General features: G+C 40.4%; 2 protein-coding genes across 5 annotated transcripts in view; both read right to left on the reverse strand.

Annotated features, from left to right (window-relative positions):
* Positions 1 to 12,075, reverse strand: part of LOC118811873 (transcriptional enhancer factor TEF-3-like) — a 39,188-nt gene extending 27,113 nt beyond the window's left edge. The window contains exons 1-2 of one of the 4 annotated variants that reach the window (XM_036576428.1): positions 11,826 to 12,075; positions 2,845 to 3,154 (exon numbers count right to left, since the gene is read on the reverse strand). In XM_036576428.1, coding sequence (XP_036432321.1) covers positions 2,845 to 2,851 — 7 coding nt within the window. In that variant the 5' untranslated portion in view covers positions 2,852 to 3,154; positions 11,826 to 12,075. Of the gene's footprint in view, positions 1 to 2,206; positions 2,251 to 2,844; positions 3,155 to 11,825 lie in introns of those variants that run through there. The other 3 variants (XM_036576427.1, XM_036576429.1, XM_036576430.1) reach the window with 3 other exon arrangements.
* A 1,501-nt stretch (positions 12,076 to 13,576) lies between these two features.
* The window catches only part of si:dkey-82f1.1 (DENN domain-containing protein 2A), a 35,189-nt gene continuing 32,982 nt past the window's right edge, over positions 13,577 to 15,783 (reverse strand). Inside the window, exons 18-20 of the mRNA XM_036576405.1 lie at positions 15,175 to 15,450; positions 14,169 to 14,255; positions 13,577 to 14,059 (exon numbers count right to left, since the gene is read on the reverse strand). Coding sequence (XP_036432298.1) covers positions 14,025 to 14,059; positions 14,169 to 14,255; positions 15,175 to 15,450 — 398 coding nt within the window. The 3' untranslated portion in view covers positions 13,577 to 14,024. The remainder of the gene's footprint in view (positions 14,060 to 14,168; positions 14,256 to 15,174; positions 15,451 to 15,783) is intronic.

Genomic DNA, 15,783 nt, shown 5'->3' on the forward strand with positions numbered 1-15,783 from the left:
TGTATGGGAGGGGCCTATAGACAGAGGGCAGAGGACAGGTGCAGGGCCCAAGACTGGCTCTCTTCCCCCGATGTTTATCTGTCCCTCTCTTTCCCTCCTGCCCCCCACCCCCCACCCCCTCCATCATCACACACACTCAAAGGGTAAACGTCTATTCTGGTCTCCGGTTACAGCCACGCTGCCTTGAACCCCGAGCTCAGGGCGAGCACATGCCATTCCGGACTCTCCATGACATTCCCTACCCGCTGCCCACTCGTCCCACACCCCCACCCCCCAGGGAGGAAGGGGGCAATAGAACTACCCTAAACTGCACCCCCCCCACACTGCACCATGCCCTGCCTCAGTATTTGCCACCTGCCCCCACTACTCCAGCAGTATAGCTCCAGGGTTTATGCACTCGCATGAGCTTTCACAGCAGCTCAGAGGCTGCGACTAATGGCTAGTCCAGCATGCGATGACAGATTGTGTTTGACGAGAGACCTAGCACATGTCCTTACACATCCTCTCTCTCACTCTCCACCCTTCCACCTTCTGCTTATCCCTCCATCCGTGCATCCACCTAGCCATCGAACCCAATCAAACAACAGCCGTCCATCAACTACTCATCTGTTATCGGCCCGTCTATTGACAGGTCAGGCACAAAGACATTTATAGCAAGAGATACACGCGTGCTGTCTCAGCTATCTTTAGCTCGCATGAAGAAATGCAAACCCACATTGTCTTATGGCTGTTTGGCGTGCTAGTCCGAGATGCTGAACAAAATCATTATGATTCATTCGCCTGTAAGACAGTTTTATAGAAGTGTACGTGAACAATAGACGCACAGTTGAAAAGCAAAGCTAGAAAAAAATGAGTGATCATCAAGGGCCGTGGATTAGTGGTAGTCTTAGGCTACGTTCACATTACGTGTCTCGTTGCTCAAATCCAATTTTTTTTTCTTTCTAACTTGATGGTTCACATTTTGTCATTAATGTGAATAAATCCTGCATTCTCAAACAACCCACATGAGCATATCCTAATCAATGCCATCATGTGGATGAATCACATGTGTCATGAACAACAAACAAACTAAGGAGTACTACAAGCCTTCGTTACGAAGATAATTTGCTCCAAACAGCTCTCAGCTATTCATTATTAAAGCAGGATGAAGGCAAAAAAGGGTCAGATGCTTTTGCACCATTTACTGGCACTAACTTCAACTACTGTCAGGTTAACACTATATGATGGTGCATGCAGGATCATTTACAGTTAACGTTAAAAAACACATGAATTGCAATCTGACCGCTCACATTAAGGTCACATGCCCACCCAAAGGATATGTATCTGATCTATGACCATATATGAAAGATCTGATTTGAAAAGATCAGACCACACAACTCTGATGAAATCATGCGTGCCACAGTACAGCAAAAATCAGATTTGTGCCACTTCAGCCTGGTAATGTGAACATAGCCTTTCATAAAGTGGCTCAGAGCTGATTTGAAAAGATCAGATTTGTGTGTCCATACAGCTCTGAAAACATCAGATTTATTTCACATTAAGGCAAAAAATCAGATCTGTGCCACTTCAATCCGGTGTTGTGAATGCAGCCAAAAGGTAATGCAGGGGTGACCAACAGCAGTCCTGGAGCCCAGAACAGTTTGGTGATTTCTAAGGGTATAAAAATGCAGCAGTGCTGTGTGATACAGAAGTCTGAAGGTACCGATTCAACTGCATCAATTTTGGAATGTTATTATCTATCATTTAAGCAAATGAACATAAGAGGGAGTGTGTCATCACAGCTGTGATTTGGGTGCATCCATAAGCCGAGGGTGAGATGACAGTTGCCTAAGCTGTGATGTTATTTACCATAACACACAATCACCAGTGGTCTACTGCTTTTATATGATAGTTCTGAGATACAGATACAGAGAAAAGTAAAGCAAAGAAGCCCCGAACATTGTCTGAAATTCCTTGGCAACTCCTTCCACAAAAAAGAACTGGACTTTTGCGTTACGGGCAGATTCATAAAACTGTGGCAACATCAGCTTCTGCTCAGCTTTTTCAATATTTGCCAGATTAGCCTGAATGTCATTTTGTTCCAGCCAGTCTGTAAGCATTTCACAGCCCATCTTGTTTGCTGAATTGTACCAAATTCAGTTTGCTTCTGGCTAACTCTGGTTTGTTCGGTTGCTTCGCCGTCACAGCTGCCGACCGAATTACTTACTTTGGTTTGGAATTTGACAAAGTCTTCCTGTCACACTCTTCTTCAGATTCTGACCAAATGGGCTGCATCTTATAGAAGTTACCTAATGTATTAATTTTCTGTTTTTATATGTGCTAAAGTCCAAACTCAGCAACAGTTACCTGCAGAGTAAAGAGAGTTTTACTTAGCAAACGGTGCTCAGTTATTGTGAAAAAAACATGCTGTTATCACAAGTAACAACAAGAGTAGAATGCTTCTTATTCAATCAGTTTAGGTTGTCAGAACTGAATTAAAACAATATTCAATAATATTCAAAGCATGAGCATAATCAAATTGAGTTGTGAAGTCCAGGATTTACACCCCTAGTGATTTCCCTGCTGTCTATCACACCTGCTAAACTGGGTGATTGATTTACACGAAAAGAATTCATTAAACAAAGAAATCACAAAACTGTGCTGGACTGCAGCCCTACTGGACTACACTTGGACACCCCTGAGGTAATGAATGAATACAGACCTGCTTGTGATCAAATGTGTCTTTATTAGTTGTTCACAGGACTACCTAGAACCCCCACCCCATCCCCATCTAGCCCAAGAATTTAATCCCAAACAAACAGAGAAAGCCAGAGAGATGGAAAAGGTGGAGCTGGGGAGGCGTACCGTACATCTTGCCCTCGTCTGAGAGGATGATCTTGCGCCGGCCGCAGGGTGGGTAGATGGCCAGCGCCTCCTGGAAGCTCTGCTCGATGTCTGGACTCCATACCCCTTCAGCGTCGTTCTCCAGAGGCTTGTCCAAAGCTTCACTCAGCTCCTCACTGGCGCCCCCTGGAGTGGGGGCTGATACCCACTCTGCAGACAGGGTGGTGGCGGTGGGGGTACAGTGCAGCTCTGATGGAGGGCTGGGTCACAAGGTGTGGAGCAGTTGGGGTGGGAGCAGCTCCACCTGGCCAGAGAGCAGCGGTGACCAATCCTGAGGATAAAAAGTTAACCTTTAGAAGTCAGTGGAAATAATGAAAGCAGTGTTATATGGAATTAATTATTTCTCACTTACAGCTCACTGAAACAAGTGGAGAGTGTCTATTTACAGCACAGATTCTAAACTTTCAGTTGATACCATATTTGTGTCTGTGAGCATAATAGGAGATATTTGAATCTGATTACAGTTATTAGACAGTTATTGTTTTGCACAAAAACATAAAAATAAGTTTTGCCATTTTTTTTGAAGAAAAGTTGAAAATGCAGCTGCTGATTGAACATGTAATGTACAATACAATGTACATCAAAAGTAAATGTGATTATTATATAATTCACTTTGTTATTAATGATGTATAAAATGTATAGTAAAATGAGAATAATAGCTTTACATCTAAACAATAGAAATAAATGAATTATAAAAATATTATCATGTCTGTAATATAATAAATTAAAACTACGAGTGAGGACGTCTTAAAATCAGCTGCCACTGCAAGTCTCAAAATACCAAGGAGTGGAACAACCCTGTAAATCAGAGATGGGAAATACTCTGGAGGACCGCAGTACGTCACAGTCATGCGAGTGGGATTCGATAGGGGGATTGCGTCGGCCACAAGATCATCGCATATATCCTGAGACGTGTTAATCCAACTTGGAAAAAGCACCTCAGAGTAAAAAATTAAATCAGTAGGAGAGAATATAACACATGGAGCAACACCTCGCATGTAACCATGTAAACAGACTAAGAAACACTTAACAGCCGGGCAGTCTTCTTTGAGCTGGGATTATTATGGGCTGTCTGCCTCAAATCTGATCAGTCTGATAAAATCTAAAGTGCTTTAGAGCTGGCTGATGATGCAAATAAGACCAGGCTTGCAATTAAACCAGTCAGATTGCGATGGTCGAAGTAATGCTGCTAATGGCTTCTTTAGCTGCTCGAGTAGACACTCCACTTTTAACCTCAATAAGGACCAATTTAAAGATTACTGGATGAAAGACCAGATGAGAAAAATCGCTGAAGTGATTTTTGGAAAGCCAGTCTTTACCTACATCTACTCTGACAGTTAGGGATGCACTGATATGGTAACTGTGGGCTGATGTTGATATTTTCATGTACATATCTGCCGATGCCGATACATAAACACAGAGGTGGGTAATACGACAGTATTTTGTCGTTATCGGATGGACATGGGAAGGTGTTTTACACTGAGGGTGCAGAAAATTTATATACACATGGTGTAAACGATGACGTCACACAAAAAACATTCTGGACGACCAATCACATTGTTAATGCGCAGTGAACGACTTTATCACATCCACAGTCACACGGCAAGATTTAACACCTGTGTCCCTGCATTATAACAATGAATTATGTCACAATATGCTTTTGTGCATTTCGTGGATATTACCTATATAACTACGTTTCTTTACAAAGTTAGCATAAATAGGATTTACAGTACAGTGCAGTTTGTAAAACATTAAATAAATATCATTAGAACTGTAGATTTATTATTATTATTATTATTATTATTATTATTATTACTATTAGTGCCTTCAGCCCAATGACCGCTGGGATAGGCTCCAGCAACCACCCGCGACCCAGAAGGATAAGCAGCTTAGAAAATGTGTGTGTCTATTATCCTTACTATTATTACACAGTGAACATTCTGCTCTTCCGGGGAACAACAAGTACATCATCAAATATTGATTTGAAATATCAGACAAATATAAACATCTGGCCAGTGCCAATAATTATTTTTTAAGCAACTATCTGCAGATGCTGATATGATTCTGATATCATCATGCTATTGATAGCCTCCAGTGTACTAACGGTCTTGTTTATGGTCTGTGTTGGTAAGTTTTTTCTACATATTTTGTTAGATATAACATTAAAGGTGTCTATGCAAGTTGAACTGACCAGGGAATTACATTATTTTATAAAGACTTGAAAATAAATTTATGGGAAACTCTATCACTGAACCCCAGACAAACAGTGCATATACATTATATTGTGTGTAATGTGTAAACATTAGTTGTTAAGAAGTGAGGAAGTAGTATTGTTACCGTACGTCACTGCTTACTGGTACACGGTGATGTATTGTCTGCATAATAAATCATATGCAAAGTCTCATGAAACCACCATAAAGCCTCCTTGTTTCTAACAATGAGAGCTGTGAATTACAGAATTAGGTCTTAATATAGTTGACGATTTGATTAACAAATTTACATTCAGTACTTTAACCTTCTTAAACTCGTATTCTTTCATACTTTCATTACATTAGAACTGTAGTGGGTAACTTTCATCCTTACATAATTCTCCCCAGACTATCTCGCCTTTAACTCGAGATTTAGTAGTTCTTCTGAGACTGTTAAACACTCCCCCTCTCTCTCACACATACACACTCAGACTGGAGAGGTCACTGAAAGGGCCGAAAGCACTGAGGTGTGTGTCTGAGAGACTGTGCTAGAATCTGTCCTAAAACACAAGTCTTTGACAAAGCTGTGGTTGAAAGGACAAGCGTATCTGTGTGTGTGTGTGTGTGTGTGTGTGTGTGAGTATTGGTGTACGGGAAAAGGAGGGTTAGTGAGTGTGCAGCACGTCATGTCTGTGTGATTCAGCCGCTCTCTTTCCTCTGAGCCCTCAGTGCACCAGCTTCCTTACAGTCCTAATCTGGAGTCACTGCAACAACAGAGGCTTACACACAACAACACCACCGCTATCCTTACAAGGGCCTGACTGAGAGGATAATAATGTCAACGATACGGGAGGGCGATATGGCAAAAATAACATCATGGTATTTTCACGATACACAATATGTATCACGATATTGGAACAGACAAAAAGAACAGGCAGTGCCGAATAAAAAAAAATACTGTAAATAATTGTGAATACAATGGTTTTCACTCAACATTTCACATCCTGTATTGCACAGTTAAACAGGACTCACTATGCTCTTTTGTAATTAAGCACGCAGTTGTTCATTGTTCTTTAAGCACTAATGATATCCATGATGTGCTCAGAAAAGCATATTGTGACGTGATATCATTTATCATGATAACGATAAACATCATCATGTTGCCCACCCCTAGTGACTAGTTAAGGTGCCAAAATTCAGATAACCAATAACATACAGTCAAAAATTAAACAGTTAAAAAAGGCTTTACTGACCGATTGTCAGTGATTGTCAGTTGTCAACTAAACATTGTTAAATATGACTGCCGGTTCACGTTTTTCAAATTTCTTAAAATAAAAAAAATCAAACAGCAAAAAAAACAACCTTTCAAACTATATAAATACTCCAGGTCAGAGGGTACGCCCCCAAGTACTGTTAGCGATTTTGTTGGTTTCTGTTAAATAGCTCTTATTTTTCATTTTATTTATTTTTCATCAGCTCTCTGAACACATGCGTTTTTATCCTCATGCGAAAGGCTGAATGCATTTTTTGTTATTTTAACAATGTTGTGTTTTATGTTCAAGTTTACCAATTCAGTCTGCATTACTGTAGTAAAAGTGAGTCACTGGTTACAGCTGTCTTAACAACCTGTGTAATAATGTGTAATAATAAATGAATTCTCAGAAACAAAGCAAACAAACTGCTTGTAGTATGTTGGTCCCTCGCCCTTATATTTGTCTTATCAGTCTGGCCCTTATATTTGCCTGTAAAATGAATAAATAACACAGTGTGTGCCATTGCAGTGGTGCTGCAAGAAGAACTGCAGCATTCAAGAGCAAAAACACACTCAATGGAGCAAAAGCAATATGAACCCACCAGCTAATGAGGAGGTAAACTCAAGAGTCTGAGTGGCACAAAACACAACATATTCATTTCCCACCACCGGCAAGACCATCAATGTGTCTATTCAGTAGCAGCAAACCCTTTGTGTCTCACAGTCTTAGTCAGACCAATTGGTCAAGCCTGTCTAGAAAATGAGGAGTTCATCATACAAAACCCTCACCAAAACACACACACACACACACACACACACACACACACAGTCAGCTACAAACACTACAGGTATTTAGAGGTACTTGGCTTAGGCTTGTCATGATCATGATGTTTTAGCTGATGATTAATTACCATATAAATAATTGTGATTAACAATTTAATTGCCTTTTCTGAACGACAATAAAATTGTATTAAAGTTCAAGACTAAAGGGGCCAAACTGGCTGATTAGTAGCTCCCAAATAAGGACAGAAACAACTCAAGTTCAAGTAAACCAACATTACATTATATGCATTTGCTTAAAAACCGTGCCATGTGTTGTAATGTAAACATATGATTGTGAAAATGAACATTTATGGAAAATAAATAGTCAGTTTAAATAATCATGACCAGCTCAAATAATTGCAATCAGGGAAAATGTAATAATTGTGACAGCCCTGGGTACTCTATTGTAGTAGATACATCAACTGCACATGGGACACAATGGCATTATTCAATGGAATAAATTAGTCACTACATGTGTGCATGTTGGTAAAAACTGTTACATTGACAGTATTGTGCAGAACGCTGGCTGTTGTTAGGCTTACTAAACCCACTCTGGCTGGATTTCTTCTGTATTGGTTTCTGTGGTTGGAATAAACCCATAAGAGTTTTCAATAGTTATCAAAACCAGAGACCAAAATGCAGATGGCTGTGGGTTTTTTCCATCTGCAGTTATTTAGTTCTTCAACAGTGAGTCGTGTGAGGTTTGGCTTAAACAAAACAACACTGGACACAAGGAGCGCACTGAAAATGATACCTCAGCATTTTTACTTAATACAGTGAACCGTGTTAAAGCTTAATAGTGTGTGTAATACAACTGTATATGGACAAGCATAGAGTGTTTATCTAGAGGGTTTATATAAACCATCATGTGAACCAGACCTGCCAAACCTGCTATAAACCATTAGTGTGTCGTTGTTTAAGTGTGAAGGAGCAGGGTTAATTATCCTAAGCACATAAGCAGTGACATTCGTCTATCTCATATTCTCTCTCTCTCTCTCTCTTTCCAAAGCCCCCCAGTTCCTCACTGATACTATACATAATCCCCCTCAGCTGGCTACACACACACACGCATACACACACGCATACACACACACACTCCACTCAAGCCTTCATATACATACAGTCCACACACATGTTGAAACTCAGCTGGACCAGATTCACTTTAATCTGGCTGGGTTTGTACAGTGGGAGAACACAGGAAGACCATGGAGCTTTATTTAAGGTTGAAAAGAGTGCTCATATAGGTGGAGAATATAATGCGTACTATACACTTAACCACTTACACTTATCCTACATTGTCAAATACCCAGTGCTGAATTAAGACTAACATTAACATTAAATTCAGTTCAATTCATTAATGCAACTTAGTGGATGTAAATGTAACTCTATAGGAGTTCATCCAGCACTGCTGATTACAGTGTGCGCCACTTACACTGAACGACTCTGTCTGGCGGTGGGAAATATAACGATATTTAACATTATTGTGATAAATGACATCACACTTCATCAGAGAATTTTTTTTTCTGGGCATGTTATGGATGTTGCTATTCTTTTTATTATGAATCAACTGAGCACAAATGCTGAGAACTTTTCTCAAGAACAAATTCAGAATTTAGAAGTGCGCTTTATTAATGAGGCCTCAGGTTCAAACTTATCAGACTAAAAAACGAAACACTGTCTTCAAGTATCATGATATTATCGTCCACCTCTAACCCTTTCGCTGACAGGTTTCTCATGACTCGTGTGTTCTCCACTAATGAGAGAGAGGCATACAGTGCCACATCTAGGTTATATTCCATAAGGGACTGCTCCTGACCACTGCTCCTGAACTCAGCTCAGGACAGGCAAACTGTCAGGGCCTGTTACACGAATAAAATGTTACAGTAGATTTACGTCATAGAACAGACACTTTGTTTTTGTTTCCTAAACTTACGCATTTTGCCTCTTACTCAACACATAGCAGCACAAACCTTCTGAAACATTCTGTTATAACCACAGCAAGTACTCAGACATTGGGGGTAAAAAACTGTTTAGGTTTTGTACTATTATACTGGCTGCAATATGCTAATAAGCATTTTTGTTTATATTGCAAGCCTGGCTAATAGAAAATACTGTAAATGTGCTAGTGTGTTTCATACGTTCATTTACCCCAGACAGTGTGAGCAGATTTAAAAAAAGTCAAACAAAAACTTTGGTTATAAAGAAATCAGAGTCAGCCATAAACAAAATCATTGGTGCATCCCTATTTAATATGTGCTTCAAGTTATGCTGCAGCTGCAACATGTAGCAAATGAGGTGTGTGATACGACAACGTTTATCATTATTGTTATAAATTACATCACAATATATCACAGTGTGCTTTTCTGAAAAACTGCACACTTCATTATAAAGAGAGAATAACTGGTCCTGTTTAACTGGATTTAGTGCAGTGCAGTGTGTGTAAATGTGAATAGAAATCATTGTACTCAAAGATTGTCTTTTCCAACTTATTAAACTTCACAAAAACTAAAAAACAGGAAAATCGTGATGTAACACAATGTTACACTTTCTGCCATAACGCCCACCCTGCGCAGAAATGTGATATTTTGTCCATATAATGCAGCCCTGTATCACACAGGGATGTGTCTGCTGTCAGGCGGCATGTGGGTTCTGTCAGGTCCATCTGGGTGAACATGCGTGTGCTGACATTTAGATTTGGGTGAACACACGGAGATGCAACCAATCATCTTACATGCCAGGTTTGGACTCTAGAGCGCAGTGATGCAGCGCTACGAGGCAAAGGTCAAACTCGTTACTTTCTCCTGAAGAAAGCTCCGGCCTTCCACAAATCCACAGACCACAGGACCAGGCACAGCCATTCCTTACATTCGCTATAACTTTTATTCACACTTGATTGTCACTCACCATCCTCACGCCACATGAAAGATAGAGGCAACAAATACATAAGTAACACTGATCATAAGTGGAATGAGTAAGCAAAAGAACTCCTGCTGTTAACAATGTATATGAACTACAGTAGCTACAACACAGTATGCCCTACAGTCCTGTCCAAACACTCCAAAGCTAACAGCTTGGCCTTTGGCTGTCCCTAAAGCAAAACCTCCAGGAGGTGTGTACACTGCATGGCATTCTCCTCACCGTACCGTCGCTTTAATTCCACCTGTTGCCCCAGTGGAGCCCCCCCCACCCTTCATAGTACTGCATACTGCATTCCACCCAAATATATTCAGCCCTGATCCTTTCTCATCACTTATGGACATACTGGAACTGCAGAAGAACAGTGTGTGTGGAACATCTTGACCAACTGCAACGAGAGGTCTCTTGAGAAGCTGCTCATTTTCAATCTAAATAAGTAATTAAATTCATTTTTAACAATATACCATTCATCAGATTTGATTAGGCCATATTAACCTCTTAACATTCCAGGCTTATTACATACTAAGGCTTATGATACATAAACTGCAGGGACTTCAGTGCAAACTAATGGAGCTTTTCTTGGGTTATAAAAGCATGCAATAAAACTTTGGCTTGGTACGGGGTTAATCAAAGCTCTACAAACTTCCGAAAACAAACTTAATCTTAAAAGAGTGTGTCCATCCATCTTTTTTCAGTTTGTTAAAGAAATGCTCTGATCTGATTCTGTTTCAATGACACATGTTGGGAACAAACTGGAAGAGTGTACTAGACGTGTCATTTGAGTATTACTATTACTATTGTAATTAAAATATAAAAGCAATAATTACAATGATTGTTGCTATTTATTACACTTTTTGTTCTTAATTTATGATTAGTTTTAAATAACTGTGGGTGAGTAAAACTAAACTCAAAAAGATAAATCATTGTATGAACTAAATTCAAATATGCCACACATTTCCATTCAGTCAAACAGAGTAGAGTCAGTATACAAGGACTTTGTTACCTCAGTATAAAATTCAATTGTTGACGGAACAAAATGTGAATATTTCAGTGAAATTTAGTTCAGTTTCACTGGAAAGAAATTCTCGTTGACTCAGCATAAACAGTTCACATTCACTGAAATGAACTTTTATTCATTTTTGGCCATTTTACATAAAGCTTATTACCTAAAGACAAAACAATTAATGTATTAAATGTCGACATATTTTCAGGTTGTAAGGTCAACAACCCTTCTGGCTCGTAAAAACTAGTAATTTAATAACTGTTATTATTAGCTACTGTTACTAACACTGAGCCACAGCAGTTTGATAATAGCGTTTTATCTACAGTCTAATGGTGTTGACCGTGCAGGCCTGTTAGACGGACACCTGTAGCTCGTCGTGCTCTCTCTGCTAAAGTGCACGGACTGTGTGAGGGGTCTTCAGTGAGGAGAAGCCCCTCAGACTGAGGGCTGATCTTTAACCGCACCAGCCTCACTCAGTCTGTGTAAAAAGTTCCGGCCTGAGCGCGCAGGAAGTCTGTCTGCCGCGGAGCGAGGAGGGAAAGACGGACTGCGAGGAGCTCTGAGGAGAACTATTTCAGAAATCTCAGGTACTTCAGTGTAGCTGCAGTTAGTCTGTGAAGTGAGCTGCTCCTCCGCAGCTGTCAGCGCTGTTTCGGAGCCCGCTCGCCCGGGGTTTGTTTCTCAGAGCACAACTTGTGTGAAAAAAAATGTGTTTGAAAAAGAGGCGCCGCACTGGAGGACATTTGAAAAACTCACTTACCTCTTAAAAGACAGCGGTCTGGGCAAGTGAATTCAGGCGGAGTCCTCTGTATTTAAAGGCTGAAATGTGCGCGGAATGCCGGAGTATTTCGTCCCCGCAGACGGAGCTGCCTGAAGGCTGGAATGTGAGGAATTGGCGATGATCCGGAGGCTGGACGAGGCGGCAGGCGCGGAGGTTTTGTTTACCACCTGTTTTCGGACAAGCCCCGCCCTCCTGCCACGGGATTGGCTGGCAGTGCTTGCTCCGATAGGCACGCGGTTTGTGACTCTGAGCGAGCAGCCAATCACAGAACAGAGGTCGAGACACTACTCACCGGACTTGCCGGAATACGGGTAAGAAGAGGAGGGAGAGAAGGAGAGCGAGACAGAGAGAAAGGAAAAAGGTGGAGGGTGTGAGGAGTGAGGGAGGCGCTCGAGCTGAAAAGGAAAAGCATGAGTCTGAGTGGAGAGACAAAAGTGAAGGAGTACAGTCAGAGAGAGACGCGGCGCTCAGTGGACTCTCAGTGGACTGGCTGCCCGTGTGGGACAGTAAAGAGGTTTAAACGGCAGGAGTTTGTCCTTTTATTAGCATAGTGAATTTCTGGGACCGTTAAGATGGTTAAGATGGGAGAAGGATGTGTTTGAGGAAAAGGCAGTATTAATGGAGCACTCATCTTCACCTGAAGACAGAGTGTTTGGTGCTGTTTATCAAAACACTGCTTCATTTTCTATATTAAAACAAGTAAAACAAATGTAAAATGAATCGTTTAAATGAGCATCAGGTGTACTTGTTTTGCTGATGGGATCTATATTGACAGGACACAACGTAAAACATTTTACTCACAATTGCTATAATGTCATCACAACCGGCTACAATGTTCTGTGAAAATCACTTTATTTAATACATTTTTATGACTTTTTAACAAACTGATCTTCATGGCAAAATGTGTAACAGCTATGAAACTGTCCTTGTCAAAAACTAAAAAGGAAAAAGAAAAGTACCCATTTTGAGTATTAATGCCTTGTTTTACTTGGTTTCTTGTGCCTTTTTAGTGGAATGGGGCTTCTGTCCAGTTTTAGGCTCATTGCCAGTGAGCGTTCAGCGGTTGCTACAGTGCTGAACTGACAGCAGAACAATGAAATTATACAAAAAGGAGGAGTGTGGCTTTTTTTAAATGAAAGACTGCAAAAAGTCAGGAGTGCTGATTTTAGACAGAATGCCAAAAAATCCACAAAAGAAGATGCTAAGTTCTCTCTGTAGTGCCCCCCAGTGGCACAGATGGGGGGCTGGAATGTTAAGATTCTTGATTTACAAAAACCATCTAGTCTGAATGTAAACTGGGCATGTTTTAGACAAGTCAAATCACAGCTATGATACATTTGGACAGGAGACCAGCATGTTCCTTAAAATCAAGTTCAAGGCGAATCTAGTGGTGTCTGATAACGTCAGAGAGAACATGTAATTCATGTCCATTGCGTAATTTGGTCCAACATTTTCAGATTTGTGTGCAGAATCCCCAAGATAGGTTAACTGCTGTGGAACTGCATCCATCAACCTGTCAGTTTCCAGATTTCAGCCAACAATGGTTTCTTTTTTCTTTTCCTATTCCCATTCATCCCCCCAACATAACTGACCAATCACAGTGGTATTTTACTCAGAAGCCCAAAACAATCTCAAGTTTGGAATATACCATGATAAATAGTCCATAACAAACTCACACTAGTTTTTATGTTTTGTTTAGATTTTAAAGAAAACAGAAGAAATTATAAAGGTCTTTTTTTCTACAAAGAATATAAATTAATTTATTGCCCCCTGTTTAAGAAGAAGTTGTACTCTATTTCTTACAAAAAGTTGATAAGCAAATAATGTTTAAAATGTGAAAAAGGAAACCTGTACACAGGAATAAAAACTTTGGTCCACACCTTCATGTAAGTCCAAGTTCCTCATCTGGCCTTATGGAATATGGTATGGAAAGTGGTCTGTTATCCAACATCCAGTCTACAGTGAAAAATGACCGTTGTACTGGTTGGATCTAAATGGGAGAATAACAATTTTTGGCTTTATGTCTGCACAGTTTTATGTTACTGCTGAGCTTATGGTTTCTCCTTGCAGTCTCAGTGCTGCCATGAGTGCTCAGTTCCTCTGCAGAGTCAGTCTGTGGAGTTGGTTTGGTGTGCAGCACGTTGCTTGAACACCATCCACCCAATGTGGAGAGAAACGTCACTTTTTGGAGGAGAGAAATTTCATTTTGTGTCCTGCAAGAGACAGATGTATTTGAGTTTAATGATTATCCAATACAAAAACTAAATGTGACTGAATGTCTTTATAAGAATGACTGATTTCAGGCAGAAATAGAAAGCTTACCTAGACCTTTCAGAAACTTGTTGACTCCGCGATGCTCAGCTCCAGGCAGGGAGTCCAGGTAATCTTGGGCCCTCACCTCAAACAGCCCTGTGGGTTGAGAAAAGATTCTTTAACATTTTAGCATGTTTAATGAAAACATACTGTGCTCACCAGAATTATCAGCACCACTGATAAAGACCAAAGAGAAAAACAGTATGTAAAATGTCAGCTTGACAGGATATAGGATAAAGGCACCAATACACCCCATAAAGTTAATATTTATATATATTTTTTTAACATACAGTACTGTACAAAAAAATAGTACAATTATATTAAAAGAACAGAAAAAAAGAAAAAACACAATATTAGAATAAATACAAATCACATTAACAAAAGAATGAGCAATTTTACGTATATCAGACAACTGGGGACCTTCCAGGTCAAAGTTCTGTGGAGATTAGCGTTTAGCCACATCCAACACTCTGAATTCAGTTCATTAAGGCTTTGCTAATTGGCCAAAGAGCTGAATCAGGTGTGTTTATTGAGGCAGTGTGCTGAGGTCTGCAGTGTTCTGGCCTGCGAGGACTGGAGCCCGACACAGGTGGTTTAATCATTTCCAATCCTCTTCTCATGATAGCCCAGTATTATTTGTAGTTATCATCCTATACCTGGTTTGGCTAATCTATGCTGCATTATGCTAAGTCTGGTGTGCTTTAGATGGGCTTAATAACTCTATGTGACGACTGGGGGTATCGAGGAGAAGAAATTCCTGTTACTTTTTACTGTATTTATGTTTATTTGCATGTTTTCTAATGTTATATGCTTCTCTTACAGGCAAGAACACATTTACTGTCAAGGAAGATTTATCATGACGTGCTTCACACAGACTTTTGCACAATACTGTTCATCAAAGAAAAATCATCATTGACCTGACCTTTTTGTGAGTAGTTCAGCAGTTGAGACTCAATGACATGTCATGTGTCACAAATGGAGTACGTTTTAAAGATTAAGCACAGTGAAAACACACCTCTCAGTCCCTGCCTCCTCAGCTCCCTCTCCTGCACGAAGCCTGCGAACATCTGCGTCTCCATGAAGACCTCAAGAAAGCGCCGCAGACTCTTAGAAGACACAGCCTTGCGAAAGGCCTCGCGCTGGAAGGACAGCGGTGTGGGAGAAGAGGAAGAGGAGGCTGAGGATTCTTCGTCACGCTCACTGCCTCCCATGAAGAGTGAGTAGTGTCCAACGATTTCCACGAAAAAGCGGACAAAAGCCTCGGACGCCACAGCACTCAGAGAGCAGTGCTCTAAAGAAACACAAGACAAATGAGTAACACTTGAGATTAGGGTTGAACAACTTGGGGAAAAATGTCTAATTGAGATTTTTTTTACCAGTATTATGACTGTGATTTAAATTGTAATTGTAAATTGTAATTATTTTCTATAAATTAAAGGTCCAGGAAGACCAGTATATCCACTTTTCAGGCTTCAGGTTCGAGCGTTGAAGGTAGTGTGCCATATGGCCAGTTAGTTGTGGTTGTGTTGTCATGTACAAATCATGTGGATATTTGGTCGCTCCTGATTGGTCTAACTCATCTACAAGCAGTTCAGATGCTCTGCATTATTACGTAAAAAAAAAT

The sequence above is a fragment of the Colossoma macropomum genome, unplaced genomic scaffold (genome assembly GCF_904425465.1).
Source record: "Colossoma macropomum unplaced genomic scaffold, Colossoma_macropomum, whole genome shotgun sequence".
Taxonomy (NCBI): Eukaryota; Metazoa; Chordata; class Actinopteri; order Characiformes; family Serrasalmidae; genus Colossoma; species Colossoma macropomum.